The sequence below is a fragment of the Sycon ciliatum genome, chromosome 3, assembly GCF_964019385.1.
Source record: "Sycon ciliatum chromosome 3, ocSycCili1.1, whole genome shotgun sequence".
In the NCBI taxonomy this organism is placed as follows: Eukaryota; Metazoa; Porifera; class Calcarea; order Leucosolenida; family Sycettidae; genus Sycon; species Sycon ciliatum.
Window position 1 is genome coordinate 7,100,907 of NC_088645.1, and position 24,550 is coordinate 7,125,456.

General features: G+C 47.5%; 1 protein-coding gene across 2 annotated transcripts in view; it reads right to left on the reverse strand.

The window, feature by feature from the left end:
* The window catches only part of LOC135811298 (uncharacterized), a 208,780-nt gene that overhangs the window by 58,544 nt on the left and 125,686 nt on the right, over positions 1-24,550 (reverse strand). For both annotated transcript variants that reach the window (XM_065324515.1, XM_065324514.1), the window contains 7 exons: positions 15,136-15,360; positions 11,966-12,178; positions 9,631-9,843; positions 7,290-7,502; positions 4,953-5,165; positions 2,612-2,824; positions 273-485 (listed from right to left, as the gene is read on the reverse strand). In XM_065324515.1, the coding sequence (XP_065180587.1) occupies positions 273-485; positions 2,612-2,824; positions 4,953-5,165; positions 7,290-7,502; positions 9,631-9,843; positions 11,966-12,178; positions 15,136-15,360 (1,503 nt within the window). The remainder of the gene's footprint in view (positions 1-272; positions 486-2,611; positions 2,825-4,952; positions 5,166-7,289; positions 7,503-9,630; positions 9,844-11,965; positions 12,179-15,135; positions 15,361-24,550) is intronic.

Below are 24,550 nucleotides of genomic sequence, written 5' to 3' on the forward strand. Positions count from 1 at the left end.
AATGGTGTAATCCCAGCACAAATTTCTATGTCTAACATAGCTGTTCACTATCATCACTTCCGCGATGGGCATGTCTGAGTCTGAGTCTGAGTGTGTGTGTGCGCGTGTGTCTGTGTGTGCTGAGGGTGTGACATGAGTGTGCAGGTTCGCTAGAGGAGAACATCCTTGAACAAGCTGTATATCCGCATTGCATTACTTGAAATCACCTTGGGGACTAAACAGATGATGATGTAATGGAAGTTTACATGAAAGACTACAGAAAGTAGCATTACCTGTACCATCTTGGCCTGGGTGTCCATGTTGACCTTGGGTGGTGTTGGTGTTGTTGTTTACCCAACCAGACGGGTTTGTTTGCACCTCAGTAGATGATGGCATGTCTGTTGCTGTGGTATCATTAGCACCATTTGTTGGTTGCAGAGTTACTACAGTTTGACCTGGCAATGGCTGAGTGTTTGGCCGCTGGGTTCCTGAAGGAATTGTAGCAGCTGTTGGAAGAAAACAACAGAAGCAAAATAATTATAATAACAGAATGAATGAAATATTTGTAGACCAGGATCAGTGGAGAATAGTGGAAAGTACTGTATCCAGATATTGTTACGAAAGGGAAGAAGTTTAGTTTAAGAGTATTTGTACTAAGAGGGACAGTCAAGCGGAAATCCAGAACTAGGCACAATGGCCACACATATCCAATAAAGAGCTTTTTGTTGTTTAGTCAATTTCCCAACTTATGATCTCTGACAATAGTATTTTCTTATGTGCCCACATGCAACCGAATCAAAGATGAATGTAGACATATTTTCAGTCACGCATTGTGCTGAACCGATTGTTTTTAGTTCTCTATCAGCAGTGCGCCATATCATCTCTCTTCTGCTGTACATAAAGCGGTACAAGCATGTGCATGCCTACACATGCATACATGGTATTACATGCAACTGCATTGCGATATTTACATTACCCCTTCCTTCAAAAAAAAAGAAGAAGGAGAAAAAGCCGGGGAAACAAAACAACCAAAAAACTCTTGCATCCTGCAGCTTGCAGCTTGCAGCCGAATGCACGTACAGGAGTTGGACTAAAAGAGAGAGGGGGGGGGGGGGCAGTGTAGCAACTGTTAGAAATAGTGTAAGGCAATCTGACCCAATCTTGAGGATCAATGCAGAACACAATGAGCTACAATGCAAACTTAGCTTTTACTGAGTTTCGGGCAATACCGAACGTAGTGGCCCGTCTCTCCGCAGTGGTGGCACACAGCCGTAGACTGCCGGGTTGTGGGCCTGGCTGGCTCGGCTGGCAACCGTTGCGCTGGGGCAGCCCGGGCTGGTGCGGCACTCCAGTTGCCGGCTGGTGCGGGAGTGCTGGCCCGAAAGGGCTGCTGCTGGGGCTTCTTTGGCTTCGAGCCATCCTTTCCCTGCTTCGTGGCCTCGATGGCTAGGCGGAGACGTTTCCGTTTGTCTGCGCTGGCCAAGAGGCCAGCCATGCCGTCCCCTTCCGTGAACGCTGTGGCGGTGTCATGGCCATGGCGGTCCGCCACTGCTAGCCAGTCCAACCTATTCTGCAGGACTTCGCTTGCGTTCTTGAGCTCCTTCAGCGCCTTGGTCTTTTTAGATTTTTTAACAATTTTTTTAGCCGTTACCAGGTGTCCAGATATTTCGGAGAGGCATTCGAATTGATGTTGGTAGCTGAGTCGTTTCATACCTGGCATAGTATGCGGCACTGACTGGCTCCTCTTCTTATTTTTACGCTTTTTCTGTGGTTCTAGTAGAGGCCCTGCTCGACGACGATGAAGATCTGAGGTGCGAGGGCATATTTCCAGTTCATCAACAATCCCGGGCGAACACTTTCTCAGGCAGCGAAGGGTCAAAATACCACGAACAAGTAATAGTTACTATGCCGAGGTTACGGTGCCAGCCTATACCATGTATACCATGTATACATTGGACGATGTCCGCCAATATTTCTGTATATCGATAATCGCGTTTGAAGTTTTGTTGGGGAGGTATGCAGCAGCGACGAAGCCCCTCCGCGCATTTTCATTCCGCTCGGAATGAGACCTCATTCCAATTTTTCTTAGGAATCGCCAGGATCGATTCTGCTCCCTTCATTCCGCGACCGGAATCGGAATTGCACCGAACAACCGCTGCCGTTCTGCCGTTCTACAACTAACTGGTTAAAAGCTCTAGTACATCTTGGATGCGCACTACAACAGCCTTCCAACTTGGAAGGTGAGGGATGTTAGTGGACATTATAACGTAACTTGTAGTTTTGAACCTTTGAGTTGAACCTTGGTGGATACCAGGCTAAAATTAGTGGTGGTCAATTCATCTGCCTTGCAAGCTGTTGAATGGTGTAATCCCAGCAAAAATTTCTATGTCTAACATAGCTGTTCACTATCATCACTTCCGCGATGGGCATGTCTGAGTCTGAGTCTGAGTGTGTGTGTGTGCGCGTGTGTCTGTGTGTGCTGAGGGTGTGACATGAGTGTGCAGGTTCGCTAGAGGAGAACATCCTTGAACAAGCTGTATATCCGCATTGCATTACTTGAAATCACCTTGGGGACTAAACAGATGATGATGTAATGGAAGTTTACATGAAAGACTACAGAAAGTAGCATTACCTGTACCATCTTGGCCTGGGTGTCCATGTTGACCTTGGGTGGTGTTGGTGTTGTTGTTTACCCAACCAGACGGGTTTGTTTGCACCTCAGTAGATGATGGCATGTCTGTTGCTGTGGTATCATTAGCACCATTTGTTGGTTGCAGAGTTACTACAGTTTGACCTGGCAATGGCTGAGTGTTTGGCCGCTGGGTTCCTGAAGGAATTGTAGCAGCTGTTGGAAGAAAACAACAGAAGCAAAATAATTATAATAACAGAATGAATGAAATATTTGTAGACCAGGATCAGTGGAGAATAGTGGAAAGTACTGTATCCAGATATTGTTACGAAAGGGAAGAAGTTTAGTTTAAGAGTATTTGTACTAAGAGGGACAGTCAAGCGGAAATCCAGAACTAGGCACAATGGCCACACATATCCAATAAAGAGCTTTTTGTTGTTTAGTCAATTTCCCAACTTATGATCTCTGACAATAGTATTTTCTTATGTGCCCACATGCAACCGAATCAAAGATGAATGTAGACATATTTTCAGTCACGCATTGTGCTGAACCGATTGTTTTTAGTTCTCTATCAGCAGTGCGCCATGTCATCTCTCTTCTGCTGTACATAAAGCGGTACAAGCATGTGCATGCCTACACATGCATACATGGTATTACATGCAACTGCATTGCGATATTTACATTACCCCTTCCTTCAAAAAAAAAGAAGAAGGAGAAAAAGCCGGGAAAACAAAACAACCAAAAAACTCTTGCATCCTGCAGCTTGCAGCTTGCAGCCGAATGCACGTACAGGAGTTGGACTAAAAGAGAGAGGGGGGGGGGGGGGGGGCAGTGTAGCAACTGTTAGAAATAGTGTAAGGCAATCTGACCCAAACTTGAGGATCAATGCAGAACACAATGAGCTACAATGCAAACTTAGCTTTTACTGAGTTTCGGGCAATACCGAACGTAGTGGCCCGTCTCTCCGCAGTGGTGGCACACAGCCGTAGACTGCCGGGTTGTGGGCCTGGCTGGCTCGGCTGGCGACCGTTGCGCTGGGGCAGCCCGGGCTGGTGCGGCACTCCAGTTGCCGGCTGGTGCGGGAGTGCTGGCCCGAAAGGGCTGCTGCTGGGGCTTCTTTGGCTTCGAGCCATCCTTTCCCTGCTTCGTGGCCTCGATGGCTAGGCGGAGACGTTTCCGTTTGTCTGCGCTGGCCAAGAGGCCAGCCATGCCGTCCCCTTCCGTGAACGCTGTGGCGGTGTCATGGCCATGGCGGTCCGCCACTGCTAGCCAGTCCAACCTATTCTGCAGGACTTCGCTTGCGTTCTTGAGCTCCTTCAGCGCCTTGGTCTTTTTAGATTTTTTAACAATTTTTTTAGCCGTTACCAGGTGTCCAGATATTTTGGAGAGGCATTCGAATTGATGTTGGTAGCTGAGTCGTTTCATACCTGGCATAGTATGCGGCACTGACTGGCTCCTCTTCTTATTTTTACGCTTTTTCTGTGGTTCTAGTAGAGGCCCTGCTCGACGACGATGAAGATCTGAGGTGCGAGGGCATATTTCCAGTTCATCAACAATCCCGGGCGAACACTTTCTCAGGCAGCGAAGGGTCAAAATACCACGAACAAGTAATAGTTACTATGCCGAGGTTACGGTGCCAGCCTATACCATGTATACCATGTATACATTGGACGATGTCCGCCAATATTTCTGTATATCGATAATCGCGTTTGAAGTTTTGTTGGGGAGGTATGCAGCAGCGACGAAGCCCCTCCGCGCATTTTCATTCCGCTCGGAATGAGACCTCATTCCAATTTTTCTTAGGAATCGCCAGGATCGATTCTGCTCCCTTCATTCCGCGACCGGAATCGGAATTGCACCGAACAACCGCTGCCGTTCTGCCGTTCTACAACTAACTGGTTAAAAGCTCTAGTACATCTTGGATGCGCACTACAACAGCCTTCCAACTTGGAAGGTGAGGGATGTTAGTGGACATTATAACGTAACTTGTAGTTTTGAACCTTTGAGTTGAACCTTGGTGGATACCAGGCTAAAATTAGTGGTGGTCAATTCATCTGCCTTGCAAGCTGTTGAATGGTGTAATCCCAGCACAAATTTCTATGTCTAACATAGCTGTTCACTATCATCACTTCCGCGATGGGCATGTCTGAGTCTGAGTCTGAGTGTGTGTGTGCGCGTGTGTCTGTGTGTGCTGAGGGTGTGACATGAGTGTGCAGGTTCGCTAGAGGAGAACATCCTTGAACAAGCTGTATATCCGCATTGCATTACTTGAAATCACCTTGGGGACTAAACAGATGATGATGTAATGGAAGTTTACATGAAAGACTACAGAAAGTAGCATTACCTGTACCATCTTGGCCTGGGTGTCCATGTTGACCTTGGGTGGTGTTGGTGTTGTTGTTTACCCAACCAGACGGGTTTGTTTGCACCTCAGTAGATGATGGCATGTCTGTTGCTGTGGTATCATTAGCACCATTTGTTGGTTGCAGAGTTACTACAGTTTGACCTGGCAATGGCTGAGTGTTTGGCCGCTGGGTTCCTGAAGGAATTGTAGCAGCTGTTGGAAGAAAACAACAGAAGCAAAATAATTATAATAACAGAATGAATGAAATATTTGTAGACCAGGATCAGTGGAGAATAGTGGAAAGTACTGTATCCAGATATTGTTACGAAAGGGAAGAAGTTTAGTTTAAGAGTATTTGTACTAAGAGGGACAGTCAAGCGGAAATCCAGAACTAGGCACAATGGCCACACATATCCAATAAAGAGCTTTTTGTTGTTTAGTCAATTTCCCAACTTATGATCTCTGACAATAGTATTTTCTTATGTGCCCACATGCAACCGAATCAAAGATGAATGTAGACATATTTTCAGTCACGCATTGTGCTGAACCGATTGTTTTTAGTTCTCTATCAGCAGTGCGCCATGTCATCTCTCTTCTGCTGTACATAAAGCGGTACAAGCATGTGCATGCCTACACATGCATACATGGTATTACATGCAACTGCATTGCGATATTTACATTACCCCTTCCTTCAAAAAAAAAGAAGAAGGAGAAAAAGCCGGGAAAACAAAACAACCAAAAAACTCTTGCATCCTGCAGCTTGCAGCTTGCAGCCGAATGCACGTACAGGAGTTGGACTAAAAGAGAGAGGGGGGGGGGGGGCAGTGTAGCAACTGTTAGAAATAGTGTAAGGCAATCTGACCCAAACTTGAGGATCAATGCAGAACACAATGAGCTACAATGCAAACTTAGCTTTTACTGAGTTTCGGGCAATACCGAACGTAGTGGCCCGTCTCTCCGCAGTGGTGGCACACAGCCGTAGACTGCCGGGTTGTGGGCCTGGCTGGCTCGGCTGGCGACCGTTGCGCTGGGGCAGCCCGGGCTGGTGCGGCACTCCAGTTGCCGGCTGGTGCGGGAGTGCTGGCCCGAAAGGGCTGCTGCTGGGGCTTCTTTGGCTTCGAGCCATCCTTTCCCTGCTTCGTGGCCTCGATGGCTAGGCGGAGACGTTTCCGTTTGTCTGCGCTGGCCAAGAGGCCAGCCATGCCGTCCCCTTCCGTGAACGCTGTGGCGGTGTCATGGCCATGGCGGTCCGCCACTGCTAGCCAGTCCAACCTATTCTGCAGGACTTCGCTTGCGTTCTTGAGCTCCTTCAGCGCCTTGGTCTTTTTAGATTTTTTAACAATTTTTTTAGCCGTTACCAGGTGTCCAGATATTTCGGAGAGGCATTCGAATTGATGTTGGTAGCTGAGTCGTTTCATACCTGGCATAGTATGCGGCACTGACTGGCTCCTCTTCTTATTTTTACGCTTTTTCTGTGGTTCTAGTAGAGGCCCTGCTCGACGACGATGAAGATCTGAGGTGCGAGGGCATATTTCCAGTTCATCAACAATCCCGGGCGAACACTTTCTCAGGCAGCGAAGGGTCAAAATACCACGAACAAGTAATAGTTACTATGCCGAGGTTACGGTGCCAGCCTATACCATGTATACCATGTATACATTGGACGATGTCCGCCAATATTTCTGTATATCGATAATCGCGTTTGAAGTTTTGTTGGGGAGGTATGCAGCAGCGACGAAGCCCCTCCGCGCATTTTCATTCCGCTCGGAATGAGACCTCATTCCAATTTTTCTTAGGAATCGCCAGGATCGATTCTGCTCCCTTCATTCCGCGACCGGAATCGGAATTGCACCGAACAACCGCTGCCGTTCTGCCGTTCTACAACTAACTGGTTAAAAGCTCTAGTACATCTTGGATGCGCACTACAACAGCCTTCCAACTTGGAAGGTGAGGGATGTTAGTGGACATTATAACGTAACTTGTAGTTTTGAACCTTTGAGTTGAACCTTGGTGGATACCAGGCTAAAATTAGTGGTGGTCAATTCATCTGCCTTGCAAGCTGTTGAATGGTGTAATCCCAGCACAAATTTCTATGTCTAACATAGCTGTTCACTATCATCACTTCCGCGATGGGCATGTCTGAGTCTGAGTCTGAGTGTGTGTGTGCGCGTGTGTCTGTGTGTGCTGAGGGTGTGACATGAGTGTGCAGGTTCGCTAGAGGAGAACATCCTTGAACAAGCTGTATATCCGCATTGCATTACTTGAAATCACCTTGGGGACTAAACAGATGATGATGTAATGGAAGTTTACATGAACGACTACAGAAAGTAGCATTACCTGTACCATCTTGGCCTGGGTGTCCATGTTGACCTTGGGTGGTGTTGGTGTTGTTGTTTACCCAACCAGACGGGTTTGTTTGCACCTCAGTAGATGATGGCATGTCTGTTGCTGTGGTATCATTAGCACCATTTGTTGGTTGCAGAGTTACTACAGTTTGACCTGGCAATGGCTGAGTGTTTGGCCGCTGGGTTCCTGAAGGAATTGTAGCAGCTGTTGGAAGAAAACAACAGAAGCAAAATAATTATAATAACAGAATGAATGAAATATTTGTAGACCAGGATCAGTGGAGAATAGTGGAAAGTACTGTATCCAGATATTGTTACGAAAGGGAAGAAGTTTAGTTTAAGAGTATTTGTACTAAGAGGGACAGTCAAGCGGAAATCCAGAACTAGGCACAATGGCCACACATATCCAATAAAGAGCTTTTTGTTGTTTAGTCAATTTCCCAACTTATGATCTCTGACAATAGTATTTTCTTATGTGCCCACATGCAACCGAATCAAAGATGAATGTAGACATATTTTCAGTCACGCATTGTGCTGAACCGATTGTTTTTAGTTCTCTATCAGCAGTGCGCCATGTCATCTCTCTTCTGCTGTACATAAAGCGGTACAAGCATGTGCATGCCTACACATGCATACATGGTATTACATGCAACTGCATTGCGATATTTACATTACCCCTTCCTTCAAAAAAAAAGAAGAAGGAGAAAAAGCCGGGAAAACAAAACAACCAAAAAACTCTTGCATCCTGCAGCTTGCAGCTTGCAGCCGAATGCACGTACAGGAGTTGGACTAAAAGAGAGAGGGGGGGGGGGGGGGGGCAGTGTAGCAACTGTTAGAAATAGTGTAAGGCAATCTGACCCAAACTTGAGGATCAATGCAGAACACAATGAGCTACAATGCAAACTTAGCTTTTACTGAGTTTCGGGCAATACCGAACGTAGTGGCCCGTCTCTCCGCAGTGGTGGCACACAGCCGTAGACTGCCGGGTTGTGGGCCTGGCTGGCTCGGCTGGCAACCGTTGCGCTGGGGCAGCCCGGGCTGGTGCGGCACTCCAGTTGCCGGCTGGTGCGGGAGTGCTGGCCCGAAAGGGCTGCTGCTGGGGCTTCTTTGGCTTCGAGCCATCCTTTCCCTGCTTCGTGGCCTCGATGGCTAGGCGGAGACGTTTCCGTTTGTCTGCGCTGGCCAAGAGGCCAGCCATGCCGTCCCCTTCCGTGAACGCTGTGGCGGTGTCATGGCCATGGCGGTCCGCCACTGCTAGCCAGTCCAACCTATTCTGCAGGACTTCGCTTGCGTTCTTGAGCTCCTTCAGCGCCTTGGTCTTTTTAGATTTTTTAACAATTTTTTTAGCCGTTACCAGGTGTCCAGATATTTCGGAGAGGCATTCGAATTGATGTTGGTAGCTGAGTCGTTTCATACCTGGCATAGTATGCGGCACTGACTGGCTCCTCTTCTTATTTTTACGCTTTTTCTGTGGTTCTAGTAGAGGCCCTGCTCGACGACGATGAAGATCTGAGGTGCGAGGGCATATTTCCAGTTCATCAACAATCCCGGGCGAACACTTTCTCAGGCAGCGAAGGGTCAAAATACCACGAACAAGTAATAGTTACTATGCCGAGGTTACGGTGCCAGCCTATACCATGTATACCATGTATACATTGGACGATGTCCGCCAATATTTCTGTATATCGATAATCGCGTTTGAAGTTTTGTTGGGGAGGTATGCAGCAGCGACGAAGCCCCTCCGCGCATTTTCATTCCGCTCGGAATGAGACCTCATTCCAATTTTTCTTAGGAATCGCCAGGATCGATTCTGCTCCCTTCATTCCGCGACCGGAATCGGAATTGCACCGAACAACCGCTGCCGTTCTGCCGTTCTACAACTAACTGGTTAAAAGCTCTAGTACATCTTGGATGCGCACTACAACAGCCTTCCAACTTGGAAGGTGAGGGATGTTAGTGGACATTATAACGTAACTTGTAGTTTTGAACCTTTGAGTTGAACCTTGGTGGATACCAGGCTAAAATTAGTGGTGGTCAATTCATCTGCCTTGCAAGCTGTTGAATGGTGTAATCCCAGCACAAATTTCTATGTCTAACATAGCTGTTCACTATCATCACTTCCGCGATGGGCATGTCTGAGTCTGAGTCTGAGTGTGTGTGTGCGCGTGTGTCTGTGTGTGCTGAGGGTGTGACATGAGTGTGCAGGTTCGCTAGAGGAGAACATCCTTGAACAAGCTGTATATCCGCATTGCATTACTTGAAATCACCTTGGGGACTAAACAGATGATGATGTAATGGAAGTTTACATGAAAGACTACAGAAAGTAGCATTACCTGTACCATCTTGGCCTGGGTGTCCATGTTGACCTTGGGTGGTGTTGGTGTTGTTGTTTACCCAACCAGACGGGTTTGTTTGCACCTCAGTAGATGATGGCATGTCTGTTGCTGTGGTATCATTAGCACCATTTGTTGGTTGCAGAGTTACTACAGTTTGACCTGGCAATGGCTGAGTGTTTGGCCGCTGGCTTCCTGAAGGAATTGTAGCAGCTGTTGGAAGAAAACAACAGAAGCAAAATAATTATAATAACAGAATGAATGAAATATTGGTAGACCAGGATCAGTGGAGAATAGTGGAAAGTACTGTATCCAGATATTGTTACGAAAGGGAAGAAGTTTAGTTTAAGAGTATTTGTACTAAGAGGGACAGTCAAGCGGAAATCCAGAACTAGGCACAATGGCCACACATATCCAATAAAGAGCTTTTTGTTGTTTAGTCAATTTCCCAACTTATGATCTCTGACAATAGTATTTTCTTATGTGCCCACATGCAACCGAATCAAAGATGAATGTAGACATATTTTCAGTCACGCATTGTGCTGAACCGATTGTTTTTAGTTCTCTATCAGCAGTGCGCCATGTCATCTCTCTTCTGCTGTACATAAAGCGGTACAAGCATGTGCATGCCTACACATGCATACATGGTATTACATGCAACTGCATTGCGATATTTACATTACCCCTTCCTTCAAAAAAAAAGAAGAAGGAGAAAAAGCCGGGAAAACAAAACAACCAAAAAACTCTTGCATCCTGCAGCTTGCAGCTTGCAGCCGAATGCACGTACAGGAGTTGGACTAAAAGAGAGAGGGGGGGGGGGCAGTGTAGCAACTATTAGAAATAGTGTAAGGCAATCTGACCCAAACTTGAGGATCAATGCAGAACACAATGAGCTACAATGCAAACTTAGCTTTTACTGAGTTTCGGGCAATACCGAACGTAGTGGCCCGTCTCTCCGCAGTGGTGGCACACAGCCGTAGACTGCCGGGTTGTGGGCCTGGCTGGCTCGGCTGGCAACCGTTGCGCTGGGGCAGCCCGGGCTGGTGCGGCACTCCAGTTGCCGGCTGGTGCGGGAGTGCTGGCCCGAAAGGGCTGCTGCTGGGGCTTCTTTGGCTTCGAGCCATCCTTTCCCTGCTTCGTGGCCTCGATGGCTAGGCGGAGACGTTTCCGTTTGTCTGCGCTGGCCAAGAGGCCAGCCATGCCGTCCCCTTCCGTGAACGCTGTGGCGGTGTCATGGCCATGGCGGTCCGCCACTGCTAGCCAGTCCAACCTATTCTGCAGGACTTCGCTTGCGTTCTTGAGCTCCTTCAGCGCCTTGGTCTTTTTAGATTTTTTAACAATTTTTTTAGCCGTTACCAGGTGTCCAGATATTTTGGAGAGGCATTCGAATTGATGTTGGTAGCTGAGTCGTTTCATACCTGGCATAGTATGCGGCACTGACTGGCTCCTCTTCTTATTTTTACGCTTTTTCTGTGGTTCTAGTAGAGGCCCTGCTCGACGATGATGAAGATCTGAGGTGCGAGGGCATATTTCCAGTTCATCAACAATCCCGGGCGAACACTTTCTCAGGCAGCGAAGGGTCAAAATACCACGAACAAGTAATAGTTACTATGCCGAGGTTACGGTGCCAGCCTATACCATGTATACCATGTATACATTGGACGATGTCCGCCAATATTTCTGTATATCGATAATCGCGTTTGAAGTTTTGTTGGGGAGGTATGCAGCAGCGACGAAGCCCCTCCGCGCATTTTCATTCCGCTCGGAATGAGACCTCATTCCAATTTTTCTTAGGAATCGCCAGGATCGATTCTGCTCCCTTCATTCCGCGACCGGAATCGGAATTGCACCGAACAAACGCTGCCGTTCTGCCGTTCTACAACTAACTGGTTAAAAGCTCTAGTACATCTTGGATGCGCACTACAACAGCCTTCCAACTTGGAAGGTGGGGGATGTTAGTGGACATTATAACGTAACTTGTAGTTTTGAACCTTTGAGTTGAACCTTGGTGGATACCAGGCTAAAATTAGTGGTGGTCAATTCATCTGCCTTGCAAGCTGTTGAATGGTGTAATCCCAGCACAAATTTCTATGTCTAACATAGCTGTTCACTATCATCACTTCTGCGATGGGCATGTCTGAGTCTGAGTCTGAGTGTGTGTGTGCGCGTGTGTCTGTGTGTGCTGAGGGTGTGACATGAGTGTGCAGGTTCGCTAGAGGAGAACATCCTTGAACAAGCTGTATATCCGCATTGCATTACTTGAAATCACCTTGGGGACTAAACAGATGATGATGTAATGGAATTTTACATGAACGAATACAGAAAGTAGCATTACCTGTACCATCTTGGCCTGGGTGTCCATGTTGACCTTGGGTGGTGTTGGTGTTGTTGTTTACCCAACCAGACGGGTTTGTTTGCACCTCAGTAGATGATGGCATGTCTGTTGCTGTGGTATCATTAGCACCATTTGTTGGTTGCAGAGTTACTACAGTTTGACCTGGCAATGGCTGAGTGTTTGGCCGCTGGGTTCCTGAAGGAATTGTAGCAGCTGTTGGAAGAAAACAACAGAAGCAAAATAATTATAATAACAGAATGAATGAAATATTTGTAGACCAGGATCAGTGGAGAATAGTGGAAAGTACTGTATCCAGATATTGTTACGAAAGGGAAGAAGTTTAGTTTAAGAGTATTTGTACTAAGAGGGACAGTCAAGCGGAAATCCAGAACTAGGCACAATGGCCACACATATCCAATAAAGAGCTTTTTGTTGTTTAGTCAATTTCCCAACTTATGATCTCTGACAATAGTATTTTCTTATGTGCCCACATGCAACCGAATCAAAGATGAATGTAGACATATTTTCAGTCACGCATTGTGCTGAACCGATTGTTTTTAGTTCTCTATCAGCAGTGCGCCATGTCATCTCTCTTCTGCTGTACATAAAGCGGTACAAGCATGTGCATGCCTACACATGCATACATGGTATTACATGCAACTGCATTGCGATATTTACATTACCCCTTCCTTCAAAAAAAAGAAGAAGGAGAAAAAGACAGGAAAACAAAACAACCAAAAAACTCTTGCATCCTGCAGCTTGCAGCTTGCAGCCGAATGCACGTACAGGAGTTGGACTAAAAGAGAGAGGGGGGGGGGGGGGCAGTGTAGCAACTGTTAGAAATAGTGTAAGGCAATCTGACCCAAACTTGAGGATCAATGCAGAACACAATGAGCTACAATGCAAACTCGTCCAATAAGGGAAGAAAGAAGAAAAAATTCTAACTATTCACAAGTTTGGACACGGATGGAGAGCGAAGGATAAATTTATAGAAAAGAAAAAGGACCAAGGAACTACAAGTTAAGCTATAATTATTGTCCACTAACACCACCAGTTACTTTACAATGAGCTCATGCGACAACATTGCACGACACTGACCAACGGTACTGATGTTCTACACCTTACTGGCTGTCACCCGAAATGACGAATCTATGAGCGACATCCACAGAACCTGGTGGGAGAGTACGCGTGTACTCGAGTCTCATCCTGAACTCGTTTTCTCTTCATTTTCCCGCTCCAGTATAGCAGTATTTTTCATTGCAAAGCCGTCCTCGATTGTTGTGTTCGTTGTTCAAGCGAAGTGGACATTCAATCAAGAACACAGAGGACATAAGAGCCTGATTGGAGTTTCTCATGGCATAGGACGGCCACACAAAGACACTTTACGCAGATCGAATCATTTTTTGTTGTAGCAGTTGCAGGGCAGATCCCCGCCACTACTTCAACAGGGTTTCGCTTCACAGCATGCCTGGAACAAGCCATATCGAGGTTTCAAGCTACCCCTCTCAGCAAGAAATTCGAAATTTCAATACAGGAAGGTATGTTACGAAGAGAATTTCAAAATGTATGGTTGTCCGCGCGATCGTTCAACATACAGCATTCAAGCTACATGTATGCAGGATGGTTCTGACCTACATGCTAGGCATGGCCATAGGGTTTGATGTCATAGCTGACACACACAGTCTCACCCATAACACATTTGTGTGCACAGATACTAAATTAATTAGTGGATGTCGTCATCTCCTTGCCGCTAGTCTCAAATGTACTATGACGCCTATTTCGCTTGATGAACCAAATCTAGCATATCTTGGATGCGCACACCAACAGCCTTCCAGCTTGGAAGGTTATTTCTAACTTAGAACCTCCCGTTTGCTACCATCGCTTGATTGACCATGAGTACTACGTGCTGTGTCAAATGTTTCCGATTTTTCCCACACATCGTTTCGTGATGGCTTGGCGATTACTGAGGATCAGCCCAGCCTCTCCTCATTCTTTTCTGCAAAGCACCAATGAGATATTGCAGAGGAGAGGGAAGGCGTCGCAGTTGCCAGTGTAGAAGTTGCGGATGATTCCGGCATCGACACTGTGCTTCTAATTCTCGATCAGTGTGCTGTGGAGGATTCTCATGTCGAGCAGCCCTGTCAGGAGACGCTCCAGCAAGGAGAAACATCACTCGATAATGCAGTAACTAGAAAAGCTTTGTAGGGGATCGTTGTGCACTGACCAAGAAAAGAGGACGCTAATTTCAGGGAGAGAACCACTGCTGCCTGCTACTCTTCCATACAGTCTTTGCGCGAGATGAATGCAAGCAGTCAGGATTTTCAAGGCGCTATCTGCAACGACAGTACTTCCAGACATTTAATTGGCTCGCTTACAAATACAAACTGCAAACTCTGGAAACACCCTTTCATTGCTCGGTGCACATGCCACGGGTTGCTGTAGTAGCTCTCAAGTTTCTTCATGTGGCTCTTGGTCCTTTTGCACATGATGAGCATTGCGGTGACGTGGTTATGCACAGCGCCTAGAGATGCATTTCCCAGAAACGTCCAGCAAGATAGCCTACCTGACCTTCTGATGATATGGCAGCGAAGTTATGCAAGGATAGACCATAGCCAATTGTGTGTGTGTGTGTGTGTGTGTGTGTGTGTGTGTGTGCGTGTGTGTGTGTGCGTACAATGAGCAATTAGCCTTACTTATTACGTGCATATCTTTCTTCTCTCCCGACGGGAAATTTCAATTACAAACATCCCTACTATTGTTTTAAGACCAAGCTAACTGTCTAAAGAACATTTCTATAGCACCCCTCCCCTCCCCTGAAAGGGGACCCAGCTATGCCATTGCTGCTGACGGGCATAAACTAAAACTATGCTTCATAGTACTATAGTGGACATGGGAATTCAATCGATTGACCGGGGCCGGCGCCCTCAGCACGTACAGAACGCTGCGTGCAGTGCACAAGCCATGTCGATCAGGCGACCAGCGCATAAATGCATGTGTGTACCGCTTATCCACGGCTGCATGGCCAGCGCCCTGGGGCCGCTAGACGTGCGACCGGATTTCCATGTCCATGACAGTAGAACTAAGACTGAATAGTCCCATCTATTCACATAGTAACCTATGTATGGGATCCTTGAACACTATACGTAGCGTTTTCAAATTCCTATTGTTACCTTCACTGCCGGATACATTTGAGGTTTTGGTATTCTGTGCCAAGTTAGTCTGTGCCACGGTAGTTGATGCCGGGGTAGTTGAAGCCAGGGTGGTTGTTGCCTGGGTAGTTGGTGCCTGGGTAGTTGGTGCCAGGGTGGTTGGCACTGGTGTTGTTGTTGGTGCCTGGGTAGTTGGTGCCAGGGTAGTTGGCACTGGTGTTGTTGTCGGTGGAAGAGTTGACGAGTCTTTCGGGAGGAAGAACAGAAACCATGAACATAAATACGTATGGTAAAAAGGGAGAAGGACAACACGTTACGAGTTATGACTAACTGTCCACCAAAGTAACAATATCATAATATTATACTGTCAGCGAGTGTAACAAAAATGTGCCAAAACTGACATTGGCTCACCATCCGAGCTCAATGAATACATAATAATATCGATGAAAGGAAAGTAAGCGCACTCATACCACGAGAACAATAGAACAATATTTTAAGATTTTAAGATTTGAATGTCGGTTTCATGTGATAATCATCAGAAATTAGGTATGAAACGTTTACACCGATTACTCAGAACTTACTCGTTATCTCTAGGAGCGCTACTCGTTATGCTGTTATCCAGTATGCACTACGTGTACATGTGTATTGTACATGTGCATAGTACTAGCTAAGTCGCACTGTCTGCATAGTCAACACCAGCACGTGTCATCCAAGGTGACAAAATCCACTCCTTTTCCTAGTCACCTTCGCACTTTTGGGATCCAGTGTGTACCATCTCTGCAGTAAAACAAACTGGGTGTGCAGGATTTGATGGGTGTCTAGAACTGTATCACAGTACTTCTAGACGAGATGTCACACTACTAGTACATGTGTGTACTTCGGAGATGCCAATAGTCAGCATTCGTGACATACATGTACTATACATGTGCATCACTACATGCACATGTATGAGCGTATACTAAGTAACTCTATTTTACTGTATACACAAGTCATGAATGAGCTATTATCATGTTCCGGAGACCAGTAACATTTTGATATGTCATACATATCCAGCATACTCGTTTTATGATAGCTCGATCGTTTATGATAAACGGTACTCGATAAGAAGAAATGGATGATCGCTTCATCCCTATCAGAAATCGTTATCACACTGAAAACATGTTTATTCGCACTTGTAATCCAGATTGATGCAAACAAAACGAAGTCGTTACAGCACTCACACTCTTCACTTTTAAGGAGGCTCCGAACAGTTGCGCAGCGCAGTGTAAAAAGGGCACCTCCAAAATCTGTTTTTTGCCGCGAGATTAAAAAAATATCGCGTTCCACGCGAAAACAAGCTGTTGTTCAGAAAGAAGTTTTTTGATTTCTCTGTGCTCGCAGTTGTTCCAGGATGTAGTTCTACTTGTTGCAGTGTTTCTGTAGCCGTGGCAGTTTCTACGCTGGAATGAATCACTGACCATGGATAATGCAAAACAAAGGCAGTTCCTACGCTGCTTGATTTTTTTCTGAAAACTTTGCTGAAGCGGTACGCGGTGGCCACAAAGAAGAAAATATTATTACTGACGAAGAAGGGTGAGAAAAGCAGGCTGAAGTCAGTGAAGACATCGATGTCGAACGTAGTGATACTAGTACTGGTACTGGAATTTAGCATGGACTTCCTGTGGAGCATGAAGTGGCTGCCCACTCGCTGGTAAGTGGACCCACTTGCAGCTCCAGTCGCACGAGTGCCGTTTGAAACTTTCGGTGGATCCTTGAGTATCCTGAGCTCACGATGGACAACGTATCTCAGAGCTGCTGAACTTGGGCTGCTGTCCCTGTAGGAATGAGGTTCGTGTCAACCACTGTACTGTACTGATGGTGTAAGGAAAGCGCTGGCCAGAAGCTTGTGTTTTGAACCAAGGACGAACTTCTAAATCCTGCTCTTGTAAAAATGGGGATGCCGCAACTAAGATGTGCACACTCAGGTGTGCATTGGGTAAATAATGTCTATGGCTGAATATTTTTGAATCCTTTCCTATGCGCAAGTACATGCATTTATGTGTGTGTGTGTGTATGTGCGCGTGTGTACGTGCACGCATGCACGCGCGTGTGTGTATGTGTGTGCAAGCTGTTGAAAGGTGTAATCCGAGCACAAGTTGCTATGTCTAACGTAGTTTGCTCGCTATCCTCGCTTCAGCGGTGGGCAGGTGTATGACTCAATATAGTGTGTGTGTGTGTGTGCGCACATGTGTGTATGTGTGTATGTGTGCTCACATGTGTGTGTGCGTGTGTGTGTGTGTGCGCGCGTGCTCGTGCCCGCATGTGTGGGTTCGCATGCAATGTTGATCTGGGTTATGGTCCCCTTTGAAATTCGCTTCCATAGAATTGGGCACCATTGCCCGTTTGGCCTTGCGAAGTAAAATAAAAATCAACAACAACATGCACATGTTCCCACGAGTACACTGTGTGCATGCAAATGTCTGCGCACATGTATGTGTGTATGCACGTGCGTGTGTGCGCATGCACGCGCGTGTGCAAAGCTAGGTGTGGAAGGGGGGGGGGGGCTCACGGTGCTGGTTCTGTTTGGCTCTATTCTCTGGTGTCCGCAAGGACAGTGTGGCAGTGGCTTTACAGTACAGGAGGTGCATGTGAATGCACATTTGTGAACCGCATTTGAGACACAAAAAAGAATTGCCAAGAGATCATGACAGTACACTACATGTACATGGTATATGTGCTGCACGCCAGCGTGTGTAGATGCATATTGCCCTTCACGTACATTGTACATAGCGTGTGTTTTTCTGCAGTCTGCTGCTATCAACGCAAGTGACAACCAGCAAATGCATGCCCAGTGCAGTGGCTGGTCTTCATGCTTATATTTACACTAAGTCCTATGGTCCAGTATGGACTAGTAGTGTTACAATGATGCGTGCATGAGAGTGCATGTGGGTGGGTGTTTACATGTACATGTATGTGCGTGGGCACGCACACGTGTGGGTGTCTAGTGTGCCTGATTTTGAATGCCTGATTTCACATTATTCATGTGCCAGTTTCATGGTCGAGGTTGTAATGAAACCTCGCTACCTTACATGTACACTACTCGTATATCAATGTGCTAGGACTGATGGCTACATGATGTACATGTAATGATACATGTACCTTTCCAACCACAGACGACTATCTGGTATGTCCAAAGGAGGTTGCAGCATGAAAATAACTTCTTCTAACATAATATTACCATACTACCATGTCATTGGTAGTGCTATGTAGTCAAGAAGGCAAGAATGGTCAGATTTTCTAAAAATGCTATTTTGAGAATTGGCCTAAAAATACCATATTTTGATACCTATATTGTTTCGTAGGGGCCTAAAGTGCCTGGTGACACCATCAAAACTGTCCATTATCGGTTTCCTTGGGGCTCATGGATCACAGAAAGCCACAAAAATCGATATGTCCATGGACAAAATGTTGCAGGCTGAACCATTTCACAATTCAGCACCCGATGGAAATTTCGGTACCCGTAATTTCGAAAAAGTGGCTCGCCAAGGGCAAAACCAAGACACAGTCTATCTTGTGTAGCCAAGATACCTCCAAATGCGGTTCTTAACCCTTTAACCGTCAGACCATACATTTGTGGGTCGAATTCGACCCATCATTTGAAATACTCGCACTGGAATGATTTTTTACCCACGATAGAAAATTTACTATCGATTCGGTCGAGAATTTTCCAGGCTTTCCATTGCAGAAATCCGCGTTGAGCTACGATGTAGTGGAGCAGAGTTATCAAGCGCTGAGTACTGCATGCACGCTTGTCACTTCCGCTGCGCTGGGCGCGCGGCTGACGTCGTCACGGGATTTCCCCGTTTCTTCACGCGCTCTGTGACTGTTGCTCGCGACCAACGTATTCCTCACGAAATGCTCGATCTCTCAAAAAAAAATTGAACACTCTACGATGAAGGAGACGGCCATGGCGGACTTGAACTTGTCATTTGCATGCCTGGCGTTGAGACGACGTCGCTGCGTTTCAGCGCTGGTTGTGTGACTGCTGAGGCGAAGAATGTGGTATCATCGTGCTGGTCTCGTCCAGAGCTTTCCAACGAGCCCAAGATTATAAAAATCGAGTGAGTACAACTAAAGTTATGACCTGGCAAAGTTGAAATTTCGTTCGGCGTTTCAATGGGTGAAATTTATATGACGGTTAAAGGGTTAAACATATGATGAAGAAAATGCTTAGTATCCTCCCTCCAGGAGGCTTCTTTGGGTCAAAAACCAAATTTTTTTACCATTATTTTGCCGAAAATCAAGAAATTGTACACTCACTAAATACACCAGAATACCTCTTACCGTAATGTCGCGTGCATAAGCCGGATTTGTGCATAAGCCTGTCTCGTGTAGAAGCATGAAATCTGCAACAGCTTTTCGCGTACAAGCCTGTCGCATGCATAAGCCGGGCCAGTACACGAGACTCGCCACGTGTCGCGTGCGTAAGCCGGGCTACTACGCAAGACTGGTGAGCGCGCCTTTTACATGTTCATGTTTGCATGGTACCGTACACTTGCACACGCGGAAAACGTGGGAAGATGCGGAAATCAACACCAGCTGCGCTCGACGGCCATGCAGCACTCTTCAAGCTTCAAACTTACCTTTCCCATGGCATTTTCCGTCTTGTCCCTTGGCAAGTTGGGGACGCGGTTCAGGGAGCGAAAAAAAAGAAAAAAAATCCCGTTGGAAAATGTTGGTTTTGACGTCCAAAAGTCAGCAGTTTGCGCATACAAGCCTGGTCATTGAGTGGTGCTTGTCATATAAGCCTGTCTCGTGTATAAGCCTGTCTTGTGTACAAGCCTGACTCCATCACCGGCTTATAGGCATATAAGCCCCGGCTAATGCACGCGACATTACGGTATATGCCTGGTGACCCTACCTAAAAACTATACCAAGTTGAAGAGGAGACATCACTCCACCATTCTATGCATAAAAAACAGGGTGTCCATGGACCTTTTATTTTTACTTCTTTAGGTGGGAGCCTCCTTAAAACATACCAACACTCACATACATACTTACATACATGCACCTTTCTCACCTGCACTTCTCCAACCTACACTTGCTTTCACACTGCTCGCTGCTCATGTAATCACGCCTTCAATAGTGCTAGCTTTGGAATATTAGCATTTCTTGTATTAGTTTTAGATCTAATAATACGAAATAGTGGTTGCGACTTCGGCGATGATTTTTTAGGCATGGGTTTGCTCCCACACTAAAAGAGCTAAATAATGTTCACTTTGTGGTACCATAAATATCTTTCCTTTGTAGTCCACCTTGTTACGTTTTCTTACTCTTAGTACTCCCTTGTGCCATTGTTCCAGCAGATGCTGCGGGTGTCGCTGACCTGCACAGTTTGTACGAGTACTTGTAGATTTATGCAGTGCGTGTCTACAGCTGTATTTGAATGTGTGCGTAGTGCACAGTTTGTAGTTGTCCCCTGGCCCTAGGCCCTGTGCCTGTGATACGTGATTTGTGGTGCGTGTTAGCTTACACGTGGGAATGCTACGCACTTTCATGTGACCTGCGTTACTTCCTTCTCACTGTACTTCCTTTTATGCATGTATCGCTGGCATATGCGACACGGGCCGGCCGGGCCGGAGTGTGTATTGGTTTTGGAAGCATGTGCCTTTTGTTCTGTGAGTTGTTCGCATGCACATGTTGCTGGCCGGGTGGTAATTTTTTGGTTCTTGTTGTGTTGGCCCTGGGCTCTAGATTCTACAAAGTTTGTAGCTGTTGTGATTTTACTATGTTCCATGGGTCTGAATAATTGTGTTCTCCGGAGTGGAGTAAAACTGAACTGTGATTCGATTGTGTGCGGAAACCCGGTGTTGACGAAAGTGTGTTGACCTGGGCGCTGAGGAAAAGTAACATAAACTGGCACCTCCGACGGGATCCTTTTTGCCTTTCCGTGGTTGCTGAGAGTCGTCGCCATGAGTGAGGAGCGGCGTATCAGCCACAGATCGACGAAAGGAAAGGAACCCAGGCGATATGGATTTTCTGGAAGTGAGCGCTCGAGTACTCGTGCCAGTCCTGGGAGCACTGAACTCGTAGAATTGGAGAGAGCTCGAGTGGCCAGAAAAAGGGCAGAGGCCGAAGTGCGAGTGGCAGAAGAGATTGCTGCACTGCAGGAACAAGTTCTGCAGAGTAAGTTAGCTGTCCTGCAGAAACGGCAAGCCTTGGAGCAAGCTCGTTCCGAAGAAGAATCTGCGCACGAGTCGGCGGCAGGAGCTAGCCCGTCGCCTCGTAGAGAAATTGCTTCGGACGGGGACGTGGTCTTCCAACGAAGTCGTGACGGCGCAAGTGCGACTCTGCGATCTTGTATGCCACCACGAGCGGAGTCGGACAGTGCAGTTACCGGTAGTAGGTTTACGACTGATCCTCCTTTACCACTCGCGCGCACCAGTGTTGAAAATGTGAATACACTGGTAGCAGGAACAGCAGCTGCTCAGCTATCGCAGAATGTCCCGGACGTCGTTGACGGTGTGTCTGAAGAGTCAGACCACTATGTGTCATCCAGTAGCGCCTCAAGTAGTGACACTGCTGGTGACTCTACAACTACTGGAACTACAACTAACGCCAGTAGTGGTGAAAGTGATAACAGCCACACTGATAGTAGTACTGTTAGTCACTATGGGCCTGCGTCCAGGCGTGTTGCTACACGTGCTCTGGCCAACGCAGGAGTTGCGTCCAGAGGCGGAGCTGCCTGCACTACCCAGCCAGTACATATGCAGCAGCCGCCGTCACAGCAGCAGCAGCAGCCGCCGTCACAGCCGTCACGGCAGCAGCAGCTGCAGCAAGTCCATGTGCTTGGTAGCGCCGTGCGTCCAATGCTGCTGGAAGCAAGTGGACAGGCCCAGCCAAGCCCCGCTGCACCGAGAAGACTGATGACTCCGAAGAAGAAAAAATTGGAAAAACAACAGAAGAACAAGGACAAAGCCGAGCAAGCAGCTTCACTGTGCAGTGCCATGACTGAGACACTCTCACTCAACCCTGGAGCAGTGCCGTTCCAACCAGCGAAGCAAACACTGTTGCCTGGACCTCAGCTGGCACTGCCTGGACACCACATGGCATCGCCTGGATTCATGCCATGGAACTCGCCTTATGCTGTTACCAGTCACCTGAAGGCGTTAGAGCTGCCCAAGTTTGATGGGAAGGTGAAAAGCTACCTGAAGTGGCGGCAGCGTTTCCTTCGGCTGATTGACGACAGTTACGCGATGTCGGAGAACCACAAGCTTGCGCATCTGAGGGAGGCCCTTGCTGATGGTTCTGCAGAGGAGCTGATTGCTGATGTCTTGGATGGACCTGGCGCATATAAAGCAATCATGGCCGAGTTGGAACGCTGGTACGGTGGCCAAGACCGAGAGCTGAACAACCAGGAAAGAGAGCTCATGGAGTGGCCAGTCTTGACCAATGAGCGTGACGTCAGCCAGCTGAAAAAGTTCGCCATTCGGCTCCGCAATACCCTGCTTAACATGGAAGCAGTCCAGGTGCAGCCAGGCAGAGAGTTATACCTGGCGCTAACCCGGAAGATTCCTCGACGGCTCCTGGCACGCTACTTCGATCGTTATGATGATTCCAGCTGTGACATACAGGCATTCTCGCAATTCCTAATAACACACGTCCAGAAGCAGATGCATGTTGAGGAACGAATTGGCCTGGGAGACCGCCCACCAGTATCACTGCAGCCCAAGGAGCACCAAAACAAGAGTAATCGGCCGTTGCCCAGCAGGCAATATGGAGTCAGGGAGCGCACGTTTATCTCCAGTCCTGGGACTCCACGATCAAGCGACTCGTCACAGCCTGGGCCGAAACGTAACTTGGTCGCTTCTAGCAGCCGCAGCAACTCCAGAAAAGAGCAAGCTGCCTCAGAGCAAAGACAGCATGCAGACAACAGCCATGCCTGTGGTAAGTGCGAGGGTGCACACCATATTGCAGATTGTGGCGAATTCAAGAGTCTGCCCGTGCAAAAGAGAAATGACACGATCCGGAACCTACGGCTATGCGTCAACTGCCTGGGAGATGGGCACTGGGCACGAGACTGCATGGCAGCGGTGTGCCGAGAGTGTCAAGGCAAGCATCATCATTTACTGCACCGTGAACGACAAGGCAGTTTTACACCATCACCACCAACGCGAAAAGAGGCTAGCCACCATGTGAACAGTGAATCCCAGCCAGCCAATGACGACGAGGCCGGCTTGACCTCATTCATGACGATACCGGTGAGGGTCGCAAATGGAACAGTGACTGCCACAGCCAACGTCCTTCTTGACTCTGGATCAACATGCAGCTTTGTCACGGAGAGGCTTGCACACCGACTACGGCTGCGAGGAGAGCGCAAGCCAGTGCATGTTGGTGTGCTAGGCGGTCAAGTTCTCTCAGGCGAGCGAGAGGTGGTGTCTCTGTCCCTTCATCAATATGACAGCCAGGAGATATCAGAAGTTGAGGCATATGTGCTGCCAAAGATCACAAGCGACGTGCACGTTGCTGATTGGAGCCGTCTGCGTCACCAGTGGCCACATCTAGCAGACATTGATTTCCCTGCTGCAAGCAATCAACGCGCCATCGACATCCTAATCAGGCTAAATTCAGCAGCACTGCACAGTGCACAGGAAGAACGGAGTGGCAAGGCAGGTGAGCCCATTGCAAGGCGCACACCCTTGGGATGGGTCTGTTTCGGGTCAGCCATACAAGACAGCTCTGTCCAGCACACCCATCATGCCCTGGAACTAGGTTATCAGTTATGGTTATCAGTGCGATGAATGCAAGTACAGCCTTCAACAGCCAGAGCCAGGGACTCAAGGACCAATTCGGTGCCCTTCAGTTCCCGCCACGTGGAGCTCATGTTTCGTTTGCAAACTTCAGGGGGCCAATTCCCTCGAGCAACTTCAAAACCTTTTTACAGGGTAAAACCGCCCCATCCACTATCACTGGCGTCGGACCAGGTCAGTACTGCCTTTACTGGCTCGGATTTCCACATCGGCTGGCCATGCAGCTTGGCAAATGTGTTTGCCCAAAATCGGATTTCTTCTGCAACATCGCTTGGCAAAAACTTCAATGCATTCCATGTGCTTCTGCTTTCGATAAACCGGTACATTCCTCTAGTGCGGAGCCTGCAGATTGGCCCTAGTGCTACAGACATAGAGAGCAAAGTCCCAGCAAGGCTCGCTACAGCTCGTGCTGAAACTGGTCTTTTGCGCTGCAATTCTGCTACCCTCTTTTGAAATAGCTGTACCCGCCTGTTTGAAGCCGTTATCTCTCCGTGCTCAAAATCAAGCTCGAAGCCAAGCACCTCGACTTTACGAGAGGGTATCCAACAGCATTTGGTTGGGTGAGGAGTGAAACCTGCTTGAATTAAGTCAGCTTTCATTGTGGCTGCCACTTTCAATGCACCTTGGTATGACTCATGCCCCCCCCC